The 15,932-nt window shown below is 42.1% G+C and overlaps 1 protein-coding gene across 2 annotated transcripts; it reads left to right on the forward strand.

Annotated features, from left to right (window-relative positions):
- Positions 1-140: 140 nt before the first annotated feature.
- VGLL1 (vestigial like family member 1) lies at positions 141-9,010 on the forward strand. 2 transcript variants are annotated; one of them, XM_038122670.1, is made up of 6 exons: positions 141-1,573; positions 4,089-4,152; positions 4,734-4,963; positions 5,566-5,982; positions 8,065-8,124; positions 8,767-9,010. In XM_038122670.1, the coding sequence occupies exons 3-6, from the start codon at positions 4,753-4,755 to the stop codon at positions 8,805-8,807; spliced, it is 729 nt and encodes a 242-aa protein (XP_037978598.1). In that variant the 5' UTR covers positions 141-1,573; positions 4,089-4,152; positions 4,734-4,752; the 3' UTR covers positions 8,808-9,010. The 2 variants fall into 2 exon arrangements, with proteins under 2 accessions (XP_037978598.1, XP_037978599.1); XM_038122671.1 differs by having other exon boundaries at positions 4,734-4,939; positions 5,563-5,982.
- Positions 9,011-15,932: the final 6,922 nt, after the last annotated feature.

Here is a 15,932-nt window from a genome sequence, read left to right on the forward strand (position 1 = left end):
GATTAGTTTCAGGATGACATATTTGTTTTTTTCCTCAGTAAAAGATACCATAATATTTGGTGCACAGGGGCTTCAGTTTATTAACCACATGTGTTAATGTGCCAGAGCTTCCAGCTGGACCCAGTAGTCATGTTGCTGGAACTGTAAGTGGGAATATGGTATTTGTTCCCTATTTATGGATTTGGTGTCAGCCTTCTTCCTGGCTTGGGGTGTTAATGGACCTGCATGGAAAGAAAAGGAGCAGGAGGGATCACTGCAGACACCGTAGTTAAAATTGAGATTGTGAAGAAGTTTTTAATAAGGACAAATAGAATTTTAATTTTTATTCTCAAAGTTTTGACCCTTTGAATGCTTCAAGCGCACTGGAAATCAGTCATTCAATTCCTGTACTGAAGAGTAGGGATGAAAATCCCATTTTACCCTGTAGTTCTTTCTAGGAGCTTTAAACTGATGCCATCTTAACCTGAGGAGAGCTTTAACTGTTAGCCTGAGAGGAAGATCTCAAATAAGGTCTTGAAAAGCTTTAGCAGAGGAAATCTCTGCTTTATGAGACAGTTTAGAAAAGGGAGTCAGAGCAGTGGAAATGTTGAAGGCTCTTACCCTGCTGGTGGACTGGAATCCAGTCTGTCTCACAATGAAAACGTGTTTACGCAAACAGTGTGTCAATAAAAGACTAAGCACCATCACGGGAACTCTCCCAGCCTGGTAGTTAAGTTGTTCTGGGAAGGGCTGAGGGCGGATTCATACGTATTTAGGCAGAGGGAATTGGATTGTGCTCTCCAGCTTTCTGGGTGAGTAAACAAACTCCTAAGCTACTCTATAAAAGACATAATGTCACCAGTTTGGTGACTAGTTCCTCAGTGTGGTTTTTTCCAGCTGAGACTGGCAAGTTTGACCCTGTTTCAGTGTTTCTGGAATGGCTGCAATTTGCTTATTTTGGTAAACTTTTTACAAAAAAAAAAAAAAAAAAAAAAAAAAACAAAACCTCTTTCCTGCTACAGAACAAGAATGATTTTTTTTTTCTTCCCTGTAGTTATTAAAACAAATCCAGCAAAGAAAAGTGAGAAAATTGATTATCCAGTTTTTCTGGATTGGAAACAGGTTTTTTTCTCATAGGTGTTTGTTGTTACCAATGAAAGAGTGAATATTCTGTAAGATAGGAAAAATCCTTTATCATCCTGGGCAAGTTTGGTTCATTGCCATATCTCATTTATCATCTTACTCCAAACTTTTCCAAAGTCCACAGTATCTTCTTTATTGTATACACATTGTCATAAAAAAACCCAAACAAACCTAAACCTACTTACAATCCTATTTTCCTCATTCCTGAAACCTCCTAACCTGGTTGACTCGTTGGAGTGCATTTCATGCATTCTTAGCAGATAGGCTGAAGGAAACGCCTCGTTCAGTGCAGCTGGAGGCTAGAAAGTGTGGGGAGTTCATGAACGTGCCTTGTCTTCTGCTGCAGTCGCTGCAGTGCACACAGAGCTGGCCAGGCCCAGAAAGGATCCCAACCTGCTGGACACAACATGAGTGTCCCACATCTGGAAAATCTGACTGACAGTGAGATAAGGTAGGAGAATTCACTGACTTCCTCAAATGTTCCCTTATTTGAGGAATAACTTGATGAGAGGGAATGCCTGCTTGTTAAATTGTGGTTTAATGCTTGAGAAGTGGGAGGATTTTTGTTTTTAAAACTGGTTTGAGCTACGTGAAATCAAGAATGAAGATTTCCCTGTCAGATGCTTCAGTGGTGGTAAATTAAACTACTGGCAAGTGTGGGGAATGTGGAAAATATTGTAAAGTATTAGGTCTTGTGGTGAGCTGTCAACAGTCACCACTCTTAAGCCTATGTTGACTACGGGTCCTTGTCCACTTGAAGGAGAAATAACTTGGACAAATCCTTGCACTATTTTGCCATTATTAACCCATTCTAAGAGTAGTGAGATATGAGTTGAGTCCATTTCATCCTGTGCTCCACTTTTACTCTATTTTGACAATGATTCATGACAGGCACAACTTGGAAGGATTTCTGTCTTTTGCAGCCCTTGTGCTGAGTGATGGAATAATAAGAAGTCCAGGTAATGAGGACTATAGTGCTGCAAGTTCAGGTCCTGTCTCCTGGGATGTTAGAATCCTTATGCCCATGTGATCACTGAGAGGACTGAGATGTAACCTAGGTTATACCCAGCCTTCCTCTGCCTACTTGTTGGAAAGCACAAGAGATTTTTAAGGGAAACACTGGGGGAAAAGAGATGTATTTTAAAGGAAAGAAGGTCATTTATTATTTTTCCAGCATTTTAACTGGTTACAATCACACAAGCTGCTGCACACAAACAAAAGATGCTAAAGGAGCCCAGAATTAATGTCAGGAGCTAGTAAAGCATGTTAATAAAGTGGTAAAAAGACATAATGGCTTGTACTGAGTGAAGAATGGGAAAAGTGATCCTCTGGGCCAGAACTAATGCTTCCTAAATTGTACGTTGATGTGTAGTGCTCGCATAGTTTAGGAAAAGCTGCTTCACTTCTTGCTGTCAAGATGACTTCTTGTCCTTTCTCAGGCCATTTGGTTGCTCATGTCTTCACCCATTTTTGGATTGGAATTTTCAATGGCAAGTGTTGCCCCCGGCTGAGCAATTGTAAAGTTCCTTAACCCAAATTGCAGGATGCTTTCTAAAAGAAGACAGGGAAAAACCAGTGTCTCTTCCTGTGCTCAAAGTCCTTCCAGTTGTGTGGCTGGGTTGTGCTAGTTCCTGCTTCCCCTCATGGGCCTTGGAAAGGTGCCTATAAATTGGGAGGAAGAGTTTCTTTAAGTTTTCTATGTCTGGGAAAGCTGGATCACTTTTAAAGTTGTGAAAGATTGTCTTCTGAATTAGAGTGTGGCCTTGCAGTTCTGCTCCCAACTGTGTTTAGGTGAATCTAGAAGGATGGGGCAAAGCAATAGAAATTCTAAAATAAAGACTAAGGAGCTCCTGAGTTTGGACATGAGTTAGCAGTTGGTGACAGGAGATTAGGGCTGGCTGAGCAAGTGTCCATGAGTCAGGGAGAATTAAACAGAGCACATGGTGGTGGGAGATGGAGGTAAACAAGCAAAACTAAATATGGAAGCAAATGATAAACATGGACAAGAAGTTTTTAGGTGAAGGCTTAAGCATTAGAATGGGGATAGATTGTGGCTTGACAACCTTAATCCTCATGTTTCCTAATACTTTCTGAATACTTGTCTTGCAGCCTGAGCAGTTTTTTTTTTATGTGCAAGAAAATTCAGAGAAACCATTTGAAGGCAGACTTTGCAGGCACTTCAGGGTATCCTTTGAGACACAAATGAGTGCAGTGTTTATTGGGAAGCTTCTGAGGATTAGGGGATGTATGACTAGGAAAGAAATCAGATGAATGCATTGAACTGGGTTAAGCAGCGGTGTGTATTGCATAGTTGGATGGAAACATATATCTAATGATTCATGAGGGTTTATGTGGTACGGCTGGCTATTGGCTAAAGGTTGCCCTGATCTCTGGAAAATAACAGCCTTCCTTTTGCTACCAAGGTAAATCAATTATACTATGCAGTGTCATGAGCTGACAATGAGACTGGAAAATTGAATAGAAACAGCAGGCACTTCACTTTATTTGTAGCCTTAGTCTTGCTAAATATGATTTTGATTAGAGCAGGACTTGTGAGCTCTGGCTGGGAAGTTGCTCCCTTGTGGTCAGAAACTGTACAAATGCATGAAAATGATGCTTCTCCAGGGCAAGCAGTGACATTCCTTGTCCTACTCTTACCATACCTGGCAGCAGAGATTTTTAAAGAGAACAAAAAGGAGCCTTATAGGCTTCTGTTGACTTCCTGCAAACTATTTTAGAGGAGTTCCTGCCTTATACCTGTAAATTCTGGTCAACCCACAGTGTGTTTTAGCAGTCTTGCTCCAAAGTTTAAAGCAGCTGGCAGAACCACCACATTCCTAGGTAAGTTGTTTCAAACTTCAAAAAGAAAAGGTTATTTCTTTTGTTGTTGTTTTGCGGTGTTTTTTACTTGAATTTGCCATGATTTGAATTTCCAATAATTTAATCTGAATGTCTTTTTCCAACAGGTGAAGCAACTAATTATTCTTAGAAGTCTTTTTGTTTTGGAGATCTGTGCTGGCAGTGATTAAGGTACTTCAGACTTTACCTCATCTAAAATTATTATTTTCAGCTCTAATGTAGTATAGTGGGGTTTGGGGTTTTTGTTGCTCTTGTTTTGTTTTTTGGTTTTTTTTCACTTTGTTGTTGTTTTTTGAGCAACACAAAAAACTAAATTGGTCAAAGCATTTTGATAACTTCACCCTGAACTTCATTCAGGGATAGTGCCACCTCTGAATTATTTTTTTTGCGTTTGTCAGTTCTTCCAGAGGGCAGATGCACACAGTACTACATCCTAAGCCCAGACTTGCAAAGTCAGGGTGAGAAATGAAAGCTGGTGGGTAGATATGCCCAAGTATTTAATTTTAGAAATATCTAATAGGGAAATCAATAAATAAGAGGTGCATGGAAAAAGCAGAAAAATAGAGAATCTATTCCTATTAATAAGTGTTCTTCTGGCCCCTACCATTTTTGGGAGGAAGCTGGGCTCACCACTCACTAGGCACTTGGAGATGAATATTGTCTCTTTGACCTGCCTGGTTTTTTTTTGGTTTGTGTTTTTTGAGTTTTGGTTGGGTTTTTTTTGTTGTGAGTTTTGGGTTGTTTTTTTTCAGGGACTGTTGGTCATTGAAAATGGAAGAAACAAGGAAGCTTTCCCCGAAGCTGAGTAAAATCAAAGAGCCTGTGAAAACAGAATGGGGATCTCAGAGTGTGGTGTTCACCTATTTCCAAGGGGACATTAACAGCATGGTAGATGAACATTTTTCTAGAGCTCTCAGCAATGTCAAGAACCCCCAAGACCTGAGCACAAAGCACAAGGGTGAGACTGTTGTCCTGAAAACCGGTGAGCTCCTTTCCATAAGTGAGCCTGGGGTTGTATGGGGATGACTGGCTTTTACTAAGGAATTTAAGATCCCTTGAGCTTAATTTTGAAATTGTGTGCAAACAGAAAACAGTAGAATCATACTTGTAAAGCCTTAGGCTATGTAGCTGGGAATTCCTGGGTAAATCTCTGTGATTGCTGGAGTGATTCCTAAGCTTTCCATGGGCCTGTTGGCAGGACTAGGTCATCATTTTCCAGCCAAGTGTCCCCATCACTGCTGGGTGCAATAAGTGCGTTATGACTTAAGTTGTCATCTTCACAAAAATATATTTGTCTAAGCTTGCAGCTGTCAAAAACCTGCCTAAGTTGATGGTTGTGTAGTACACATACTACAGTAGAAATACTTAGTAGAAAGATTGATGGTGGTGGTTTAATCTGCTTTTATTATGAATTTGTGGTTGATTTTTAAGATAAGCAGCACTAAAGTGATTTTGTATTTCTGTAAAAATGAATATGCAATGTGGTAGCATTCCCTTAGAAGTCCACTGGAATTTGCCTTGGGAAAAAAGTAAGAATTGATGAGACTTCAGATGCTTTTTTTTTTTTTTCCTCTTTTTAAGTAGACAGCATGTCTCCCCATCAGTGGAATTTTTCTTCGCATTGCTACAAACCATATCCATCATCTTCTTCAACAAGCATGGCAGCTTCTACTCTGAATTTTTCTACTGCTGGTATGGTAGGCCAGTGCCAGCCATCGTCTCTGCGGAGTCGTCCAGCTCAACCTGCAGATTTATGGCCCTTCCCTCCAACTGGGACTCCCAGTGCCACCGGTTCAGTGTATCCTCACACCCTCCCTGACCTGCATGCAGCCGATGAGCTGGTCTCTGACAGGAAATACAGTTCTCTTCTTGGCCTTCTGCAACAGGAAAGGTGCTTAACATCCATGCAAGAATGCACCATGAAGCAACACTCAAGTTCTGCTTGTATGACTGGACCTGCAAGGTTACAAAATATGAGTCAAAGTTCAGCTCCTGGGGGAGGTAAGAAAATACTATCACTTTATTCTTTGACGACATCTGATGTAAAGTGACAGAATAATGCCATATGTTCCTAAGCCTTTCAAGCCAGATCCAACTTCTGGCAAACTCACAGAAATCTTTTACAGTAGATAACCCTGATATGTACTATAGTACTTAGAATCAATTAGCCATATAGTATGGGTTAATCAAAAAATGTGCAAAAAATTGTGCCTACTCGCACAATATTTTACCTCTGGCTTACATTGGGGAGACATTTTAAGTGACTATAAGCATTATTCATAGTGCTATCTTAATCTCTAATAGGCATGGGTAATAGGTGTGGTGTTTACCAGATGCTCCCTCATTGGGACCAGAAAGAGGTGGCCAGGAAAGATCCCTGAGCAGCCTCTCTTACTGTGCAGGCTGTTAATTATGCTCTGAGTACAGTGTGGGAAACTACAGCCCTTACCAGCATGACCAGGGGTTTTTCTCCCTCCCAGTCTCTGTCTGTAGCTGGAATGGTGAGGATACAGGGGCTGGTGGACCAGCCTTGCCTTGTCTCCGGGCTAAGAGCTCCCTGCCATGAGGTGCTGCTGCCCTGCATGCCAAAGGCTATGTCTGCTCCCTGCAGATTTCCCAGAGCTAATGCAATTCACACAGTGGTGATTGTTGCTTATTATCCACAATTACTAGGAATCCCAATCCAAGGTACTACCAGTGCACAGCAGAAAGATGCCTGAAGTTCATTTATGTCCCCACAGCATCTAGATCTGCTGGATAAAATTGTTCTCTTGTGAGTAATTCTGCCTTTGAGAAGGTCTCTGGGGTCAGGCTTCCTGGCCAAAGTGCTGATGCCTGTTGGGGTACATCTGCATTGCTGTTCCTGGGCATTCCCCAGTCAGGCAGCTTGACACTGGTCTGCAAGGAAAAGGATTGTGAAATTGTTTAGGGAGTCTGCTGGAAAAATACACTGCGTCCTTCCTGGTGCTTCTAAACAAAAAACACTGGGCATGTGAAGAAGCAATCCTGAGGCTTAGGTTTTGAAAAATAAGCAGCTGTGAAATACCTCCTGGTTACCGAGTTTCGAAACTGCATCTGCAGGAATTTGGCAAAATGTGGGCTAAAGACTGCCTGCAGATACAAGCAGGAATTTATCTACAGTTCCTCATTTGAGGATACAACAGATCTATGTTATGAGGACCCTGACCGTACGTGTTTTGCTAACTCATTACTGCTAGAATGTCTAATGCCTGTCTGTTCATGTAAAAGGGAGAGTGTCTGTATCTTCAGCTGGAATGCAAACTGTCTGCTCATGGTATATGAGCAGAGGTTTTCTGTATGAGTTGCATAGGCAGTCACCCTGGACTTTGTGTAGGTAGTGAATGAGAGTTTAATTTCTTTAAAGACACTCTCTGAACAGGGATCTCATTTAAGAACAAGGTAAGGTGCCCTCTTCCCCCATGGGGGCAATGCGAGCCTATCAAGGCTTGGGAGCCCCAGGAACTGACCCCTTCAGAAAAAGAGCTATTTCATTAAATTAGTCTTGTGTTGATAACAGGGAAGCACTGCTAACAACAGTGGACTTTTTTTCCCCGAAATTTCAGAAAGAAAATGAGAGAGGAAAAAATTGAAAAGGAAATTAAACAGTTCAGTGTTCTCCAGCCATTACCAATTAAAGCTGTTTCTTCCAGGATGTATACAGGGCCTTTCTGAATATTTGGGAGCCTCTAAGCACCACACATGTAATGCCATCCTTGTGATTATCAAACAACCCAACAAGGATCAATAAGAAATGGCTGATCCATGTTCACAGGGAGTCTTTGGCAAATCCCTAGGATGTGTACATTTGGTTCAGCTATGGGAGTCCTTGTTTCCTGGCTCTATCTGTTAAATATACTTCTTCTTGCTCTGTGTAATGTTTAAGAACAGCTGATATTTATATTTATGATAGTGTATGTTGCTGTGCCAGACAGCACAGAGCTCCTCAGCACCTGTGCTATAGGCTGGGCTGCAAAAGCGCAAGGTTTCTTTAGTAACTGCAGTCTACTTTTAGCTCTGTGCTGAATCTCTGCTCATCCCCAGTATTTTAAATTTTTTTTTAAGAGAGGAAAGCAAGCTCTTACCAAGGCTCAGAAAATCCCAGTGTAAGCCATGCCACTGAAGGTGAGTAAAGAAACCAGCAGGTTTAGAACAAATCAGACAGCAGTCTTGCTCATGCATGCAGTATTGAAGATCTTCCTTGTTTGCTTTTGTATTTCAAAAGCTCATTTTTCCCCCAGATAGAACCACTACCTCCCACAACTACATTAACAAAGACAAAAAACACCCGCTACATTCTATTAAAATGAGATACATGGGGTTTTTTTACCCCATCATTTTACCTTAGTTTTTGTGCTTATACCTTCAGGCTGCCATTTCACAATGCCTGTTTTGCACTCGCTGTCCAAGTTTCAGATCCCAGAAAGATAGTACAGCCCTTGCTTTATACCTCAAGCACGCATGTGGTAGCACTGCTGCAGTTTGCACCAACAAACCCACCATACTGCTGGGTGAGTTGTTCTAAGAAATTATTCCCAAAGCATTCAGGCTTCCTTATTTTTACTAGTCTCTTGGTATTGGTCATACCCCGTCGTTGGTTCTTCTTCTGATGTGCAGTTTTGGGGATAGTTTGAATAGGTCATTCTGGTTATTCTAGTAAGGGTTCTTCTGCACCAAACCCAAAGGTGTGATTTTGTTTGCACAACATCTTAAAGAGATTGCAAGGACTGTGCTCTTTGATTGTCCTGATGCTGCTGTGTCTTTCAGGTATTCAGATTCATGACAGAAGACGAGATTTGTACTTCTAGCAACTGAATGTTTCTACTTTGTTCTGAAAAAGAAAGTTATTTCTGTGAACTTTTATTATTTGCAACTGTGAATCAAGAAGAAATTAACTGCAGCTATCCTGTATTTTTTCTCTCAGCTGGAAGAATACATGTACTATTTACTGTTTGGGGAATGACAAAATAATCCTTTTCTATACAGTAAATAATTTCTAATGTTTGTGGTATTAACCTGGGCCATATGTTTGTTGTGGCCATAAATTGTCTTTTTAAGGCTTTTCATGTAGCCCTCTTGAAAGGACTCCTGCCCTTTTTAATCTTTCTGTGTTTATTAATTTACCACCTCCTGATAAGAAGAAAAATTCTTATCAATGCAGCTGATAACCTGTAAGTGCAGGGATGCAGTTAGCATAAATTCAATGCTGCAACTTCTTAGCTTTATTTGCTATCTCCATATTGATTAAAACAGTCTTAGGCCACTGGCAAGAGACTTCAACCACAGGCCAGCAAAGCACATTATTTATGTTTTGAAAGTGCTGCAATTTATAACCATACTTGCAATTCCTAGGGATACTCTTCAGAAGGTATATAATATACTTATGCCTGAAGGCCCTGTTTTGCCCTCTCACTAATGTATCATCATCCTCTAGAAAGCAGTGAATTCATAGTAGCTTTGAGAGGAAACCTTGATTCTCATTGGGTGCAATTAAAATACCATTCAGCAAAAATCTGCAGGTAGGAGTGTTCTATTTTCTCAGCTTCTCTGCGGGTGTAAGAGATTCTTATGGTAAATAAGCTCTGAGGGTTTATCTTTTCCTTCTCCATTGGTTATACATTAATATAATATAATAGAGCACGATTAGCTTTTTCTGACAGCTCTATGTAGTTGCTGAGGGCAATATGACCTTTTAGATGGCAGAGCTTGTGATTTTTATAGAACAAAACCTGAACTGGTAAAAATGTTTATGACTGTTACATCAGATATCTCTGCTGCCACAGGTCCAGTTATAACAGCTTGTATAATTTTATAAATAATGAGTTTAGCAACATCAGGCATTTATGGTACAAATTTACAAACTGAGATTTGTTTCAAGGAATTTTTTTTTAATTTTACAAGTTTGTTCTAGCAGTTGCATGTTCTACATCAACCTGAGATCACAAGGGGAACTGTTTCAACTGAACTAATAAAAGATGCACCAATGTCCTGTCTCGCTATAGATGAGCACTGAAAAAAAACCCCACTCTTTTTTAATATTTCTACAAAAAAATCCCTTTCTTCTCTTTTAAGTTTACAAATACTTATCCAAGTAGTTTTGTTATCCCAAGTCACTTAATTACCTGATTTTTAAGGCTACATGGTAATATAATTTGACTTCGTCTATGAGCCAAAGCAAAGATTTCCATCCTGTGTTGTGTACATCTGTCTTACTGGCATGTGCTATAATTCTATTACTTAAAAATATTTTATTTTTTTTCCTCCCTCTTCCATCCCTTCTAAAGGAAAATGCTTATATAATTTCCCTGCAAGGTCTTAAAAGACAGTCTATTCAAATGCTCTTAAATGTAGTGCTTCCCTTGGGAGGCTGGGAATATTCAAGATGACTTATAAAACCCTTGGTTCTGGTGAATCAGACAAGTGGGGTTGGACGGGGGGGAAGCCCTTGTTTTTAAATGTGTGTCCCTTATTGCAAGAACATGAGGCATCAGTGGCTCTGCCTTCACAGGGTCATGCTGAGCTGTTGCTGCAAGGTTTGTGTCCTCATTGTCCAGCCGTCTGGCAGACCTGGGGGAAAGGGAACAAGTCTCCAAGTAGCCCAAAGGTCCCTGGACCCCTTGCCAGTGCAGGCTCCACACCAGGCACACAGGTGCTTACTCTCTTCCCTGGCTTTCAGAGGAATGAGGATGGAATAGAGAGCTGTGGCACAGAGGCTCTGCTACTCTGTGCCACATTTTGGCACATTTGTCTTATACCATCACAGCACCATGCACCAGAGTGTACCCGGGTTTGTGGCATCTCGCTGCTCTTCTGCAATAAACATAGTTAACCCATCACTGCAATTTGCCTTTAATGATTAAGTATAGGAGAGTTTTGAATATTTCACAGCAGTTTCCTACACCAGGTAGGCTTTTCTTGATACATGTATAGATTAAAACAATATAGATACACATATAGGCTCCTCTAGAATATTGTTTGTCTGGAGTGGAGTGTTTCTTGCATTCAAGCCCAGGATGTTGCTGTGTTCCTCTGCTGCTCTGCTGCTGTCATGCTCCAGTGACTGTCTTCACTCCCATTCAGCGTGTACTCTCCTTGCTGGCAAGGACTTGGCAACTGGGATGCTGCATCCAGCTGCTGCCATCTGGTACTTTCCAGTTATCTTCGGTCCCTCCTCTGAATGCAGCAGTCCTGGAGGTGGTGGGAGAAGGGATGCTGGATGTTCCCCTTTCATCAGCTTCAGATCCCCCAAATGCCAATGGACCTCTGCTGAGACCATTCCAAAGGATAGACAGGGGCCGGGTGTTACATCCCTGTAAGTGAATGGGGCTCTCGGGGCTGTGGTTTAATGGTGAACACAGTGATGCTGGGTTAATGGCTGGATTTGATGATCTGGGAGGTCTTTCCAACCATAATGATTTTATGATTTTCTATTAATTTACTGACCCTGTGAGAAACCACTACTTGCCTTTAATTGGGTGTCCTCTAGTCCAGGAATAACTTGTTTGCACAGATGGCTTTTCTCCTGTCTTTTTCTGATGGACAGATGAGATGCCATCTACATGCTTTATGAGCTCTGGTCAGAGATTAATGCATCTGTGAGATGCATTAGTCTCAGAGACTGATGTCGAGCACTGGACGCACCTGCCCTGTGTGGAGTCTAGGCCTTTTTTTACCCAGCTGCAGGAACGGATGTGCATTTTTTTCACCATCTGTGTCCCAGGACACAGACACTTTGCAGGCACCTTGGTTTGACTCCTCACATGAGCTGGCTCTGGTCCAGGTCCTCCTCTGATGGTCAGAAAAACCTTGTGGGTGGCTGGGAGCAGCAAGCTGGCTTAGGTACTCCACCCCACTTTAATCACGCATTAGCAGTGCTAAAAATAGCCCCAGACTGCTGTGACAAAAAGAGATTCTTTTGCTGTGAAAGAACAGCCTAAAGTGTTATATATATTTAAAAAAAAATAGGTCTGCTCATCCCTTTCAAAGGGAAAACAAGCTTTCATTTGCTTTCATTTCTGTTCAGGTGTCAATTAATTTGTCTCATCCCAGGTGAGCAAGGGACACCTCTTGTACCCATGTGGTATGTAGCCTTTGGTAAACACTCACTTGTCACTGGAATTTTTTCCTGTCTTGTGGTTTTTAATCCCCTTCTCTTGCAGGCCTTACCAAGCATGGTCCAGGGTAAAAGCGTTGTTGCACCACTTTGTTCTGTGTTCTGTTTTCCTGCAGTGCCTGGTTGAAAACATTGCATGTTTTGGGCTCAGGCCTCTGTTCCCCTTAGCCGCTGACCCACTGAGAGTTTGGTTTGGTACTCCTTTGAGCTAGCATATATGATTACATTTGGAGGATTTCAGCAGAAAACTAGTGGTTTTGGTGTCTTGGTATCTGGGAAGGGTTTCAGTATCACAGGCTGTGTGTTACTGGTCTGACAATATTGCTGCACAAGCAGCTGCACTGTGGTCATATGCTACAGATCACAATTTATTTACTGAGGAGGTGCAAAACTAGCTGAGTGCTGAGCAGGCAGCAGCTGGGCTGTCCAGGACAGCACAGAGGATGTTTTCAAGTGCCTGGAGCCATAATGGAGCTGGCTGAGCCAATGTGAGCCAACTCAGATGTGGTGTTCCCCAAAACGGGGTCCAGCAGGAGTGCCCAGGGTCCCCTGTGAGCCACCATGAACCTGGCTGAGCCCCAGGAATTCACTGCTGATTCATGCTGTCCCCCAGCCTGATTTCTAGGTGGGGGTTTAAGTTGGGCGCAGCAAAGCCCTGAGAAAAGTGGCTGCTTCCCTGACCTTCATCCTCACCTCTTGTACCCCCATCTTTTTCCATTGTCACAGCCCAAGATTTGCAAGCTCTGGATTTGTGTCTGACCAGGGACATTCGTGTTTTCCCCATCTATCTCTCTCCAAAAGGCTAATGCTGGAATCCGCACAGGCTTATTAAAATACCATCAAGCAGCATTTCATTCTGGAATGCAACAGTATTACAGCTCCTGCTTATGACTTTCCACCTGAGATAAGGATAAAATAACAGCTCTTCCCCACACAAAAATAAAAAATTTCTCTGCTCAGAATTATAAAGCAATCACTTAGCTCCCAATACCATGTTTTCCCAGAGCGAGGTGTCACTTTAGATAGACCCCTCTGCCAAACAGAAAAAGAAATTGAGTGGATAGAAGGAAACTGAATGTACTGAACTCCCAGAGGGCATCTCTAGCCACTGAGCACAGCCTAAAATAATCCGGTACCAGCTGTCTGTTGGACACTGTCACCCTGAGCCTGGAGAGCAGCGCCGATGCACCCGTGCTCCATGGGCTCCATGTGAACTGCCCAAACATCATGAAGTCTCAAGCATGTGCAGGATAAATTATATATAAGAGAAGTTGCCATGTGCAGCTCCCCAGCCAAGGAACAATATGTTAAAAGTGATGGGCAATAAGGAAAGTCCTCCAGCTAGACTTTTTGATGCATAAAGTTGTTTGTTTTTTTTTTCTTTTCCAAGGTAGACTAAGTCAATTCTAAGGAAAACTTCCTGGCTTTACTTAAACTGTCACATAACCAAAACATTTGAGGCATTTAATACTATCACAGTTCCACCTCACATTATTTGTTGGTGCTGGATTTGTGCCACATTTTAAGAAAAGATTAGCATAAAAACACTCTTTTCCCCCTCCTTTCCAAGGTTGCACTAATGACTGCTGACTGTAAGTGTGCAAAGAACAGTCTGGCATTATTTTGCCTGCAAATGAAAAAGGGACTATGCTAGAAAAACAGCATTATGGTTTGTGCCTCTTGTGGGTGCCCAAAAACCGAGTTTGCTGCATAGCACAATGGTGATTATTTTACTCTGAGTAAAAGTACTCTGAGTAAAAGAGCAGGGGCAGGAGAGGCTGGGCCTGTTTCCACTCTGCTCCGTACAGGATTTAAGCACCCTCTTGCTGACATCTACATTTGCAAACAGAGCATGAACTGATTACCCAACATGTGCCCTGGATGATTGGGACTCTTTTTCTGGGTTTGTTCAAATCTGTAGGACCAGGATCATGGCTGCATCACTGTTTCCTGCAAAAAAAATTATTACAGAGAATTCGCTTTATTGGATGGATTTAAGGCATAAAATCCACATGTATCACCACTAAGGTGATGCACTGAACAGAGTTGATCTGTGGGACTCCTTCCCCCTTTCCCCCCCAAGCTAGGGCTGAGCTGCTGATAGGGCATGAGTCAGGACAGGGCTGGAGGATCAGCTGGGTCTGAAGCGGAGGCTTCTATGTCTGCCCTTCAGAACACGCTGTAGGGATGGTTGGACAATGGGGAAGATCAGGAGGCAAAGTCATAGTGGAGCTCACAGACATGGGCAGACAGCAAGTCAGGGATGTGTCTCATCCCTGCAAGGCATCCTGGGCAGCATCCTCCTGGCACAGGCACAAACAAGAACCACCTGCCTGCACAGAAACCTGTTGTCTGCCCACAGACTGTGTAGAGGTATCCCAAAAAGCAGTCTCATTTTTTTTGGGGATTGCATTTTTTTTTCCTTGCTTCACAGGAAAGCAGTCTGAAACTACTGTTGAGAAATGACAGTTTGGGAAGCAGCTCTGGAATCATCCTGCAGGGTGCTGGTGCTGCAGCAGGCTGCCAGGCTGCTCTGATTCCAGGCAGTTTTCCCACACTGCCACAGGCTGCAGGGCACAAAACAACCATGTAACAGTGACTAATGAGAATGGCTGCCTGTCTTTATGAAGAAGCTTGGGAAGGGAGGAGCTTCAGGGAAATTGCTCCTCCTTGGCTGGGAAAAATGCTTTCTGTGGTTTTGCAAACTGGGGAGAACAAGAGCCAGATTTATACCCCTGTGCAAATCCAACCCCTGATCTGTCATACACACAGCTGCAGCAGGCACAAAAATCTGCTTTAATACAGACTGAAAAACCCAGGATTTCCTGGCCTGATTCTGCCTTTTATGCTCATGGAGGCAGACACAGGCTCCTTCAGATGCAGTGGAGCATCAGGAGCTGCAGCTGTGGCAGTCCTGCCCATGCCTCTGACTTTAAGTCAATAAGAGTAGGAATGTTGCACATCCCTGTAGGAATGATCAAAGGAAGAAATTATTGTCCCTAGTCTCTCTGGCTCAGTTTGTGCAGTTCTGCGATTATGTTCATCTCTTTTAGCAATCTTGAAAGGAGGGAGAGAAATCTATAATTAAATCAATACATATGTAAATGAGCATCTGCCACAGGACCAGTTTTACTTCTTTGTGTAAAGCATGCATTTCTGTTGATGCATTATTTGTGACATATTCTTTGTATATAAGAGTGTCATTATGTTGGATTTTGGCTTGATTTAAGCAGTTAAATGAGTCAAACCATTCTACGCATTTGCAGGATTTTTTAAAGCTGTTACATTGGCTCTTGATGTGTATTCTTGATGCTGTCCTCAGCTGACAGCTACTTTGGTGATTTCTGATTATTCAGAAGTAGGTTTGGATGCATTATTCAGGTAATAACAAGGTTTTGGGTTTTCACTGATCAAATGTGGTTGGATGTAAAACTAAGAGCCTTTCTTGCTAGCCTGCATTCAGACCTGGTTTGTTTCTGGACTTCTCTTAGAGCCCTTTGGAAGCAATGGCTTCACTCACTTCAGTCTCATTCCTTGGTGGCTCTAAAATCAAGTAGCTCTATTTCATTCATCTAGCATACAGGAAAAATACTGAGAGTGTAGAGTCTTTATGCCATGAAAGAAGATACTGTTATTGCCCAATTAGGAAATTAGTCTGGTCTTGCATTTTTTCTGAATGCTCAGTGCTGCTGTGTAACTGAATATTCAGGGATAAATGTGATCCATTATTTTTTGTTTGTTTTCAGAGCTTGAACCTCCCTAAGTCTCTCTTCAAAAAATTTGATGTATTCTTGGCTGGTCTCTTTGGAAATAATAATAG

This window comes from Motacilla alba, chromosome 4A, assembly GCF_015832195.1.
Source record: "Motacilla alba alba isolate MOTALB_02 chromosome 4A, Motacilla_alba_V1.0_pri, whole genome shotgun sequence".
Lineage (NCBI taxonomy): Eukaryota > Metazoa > Chordata > Aves > Passeriformes > Motacillidae > Motacilla > Motacilla alba.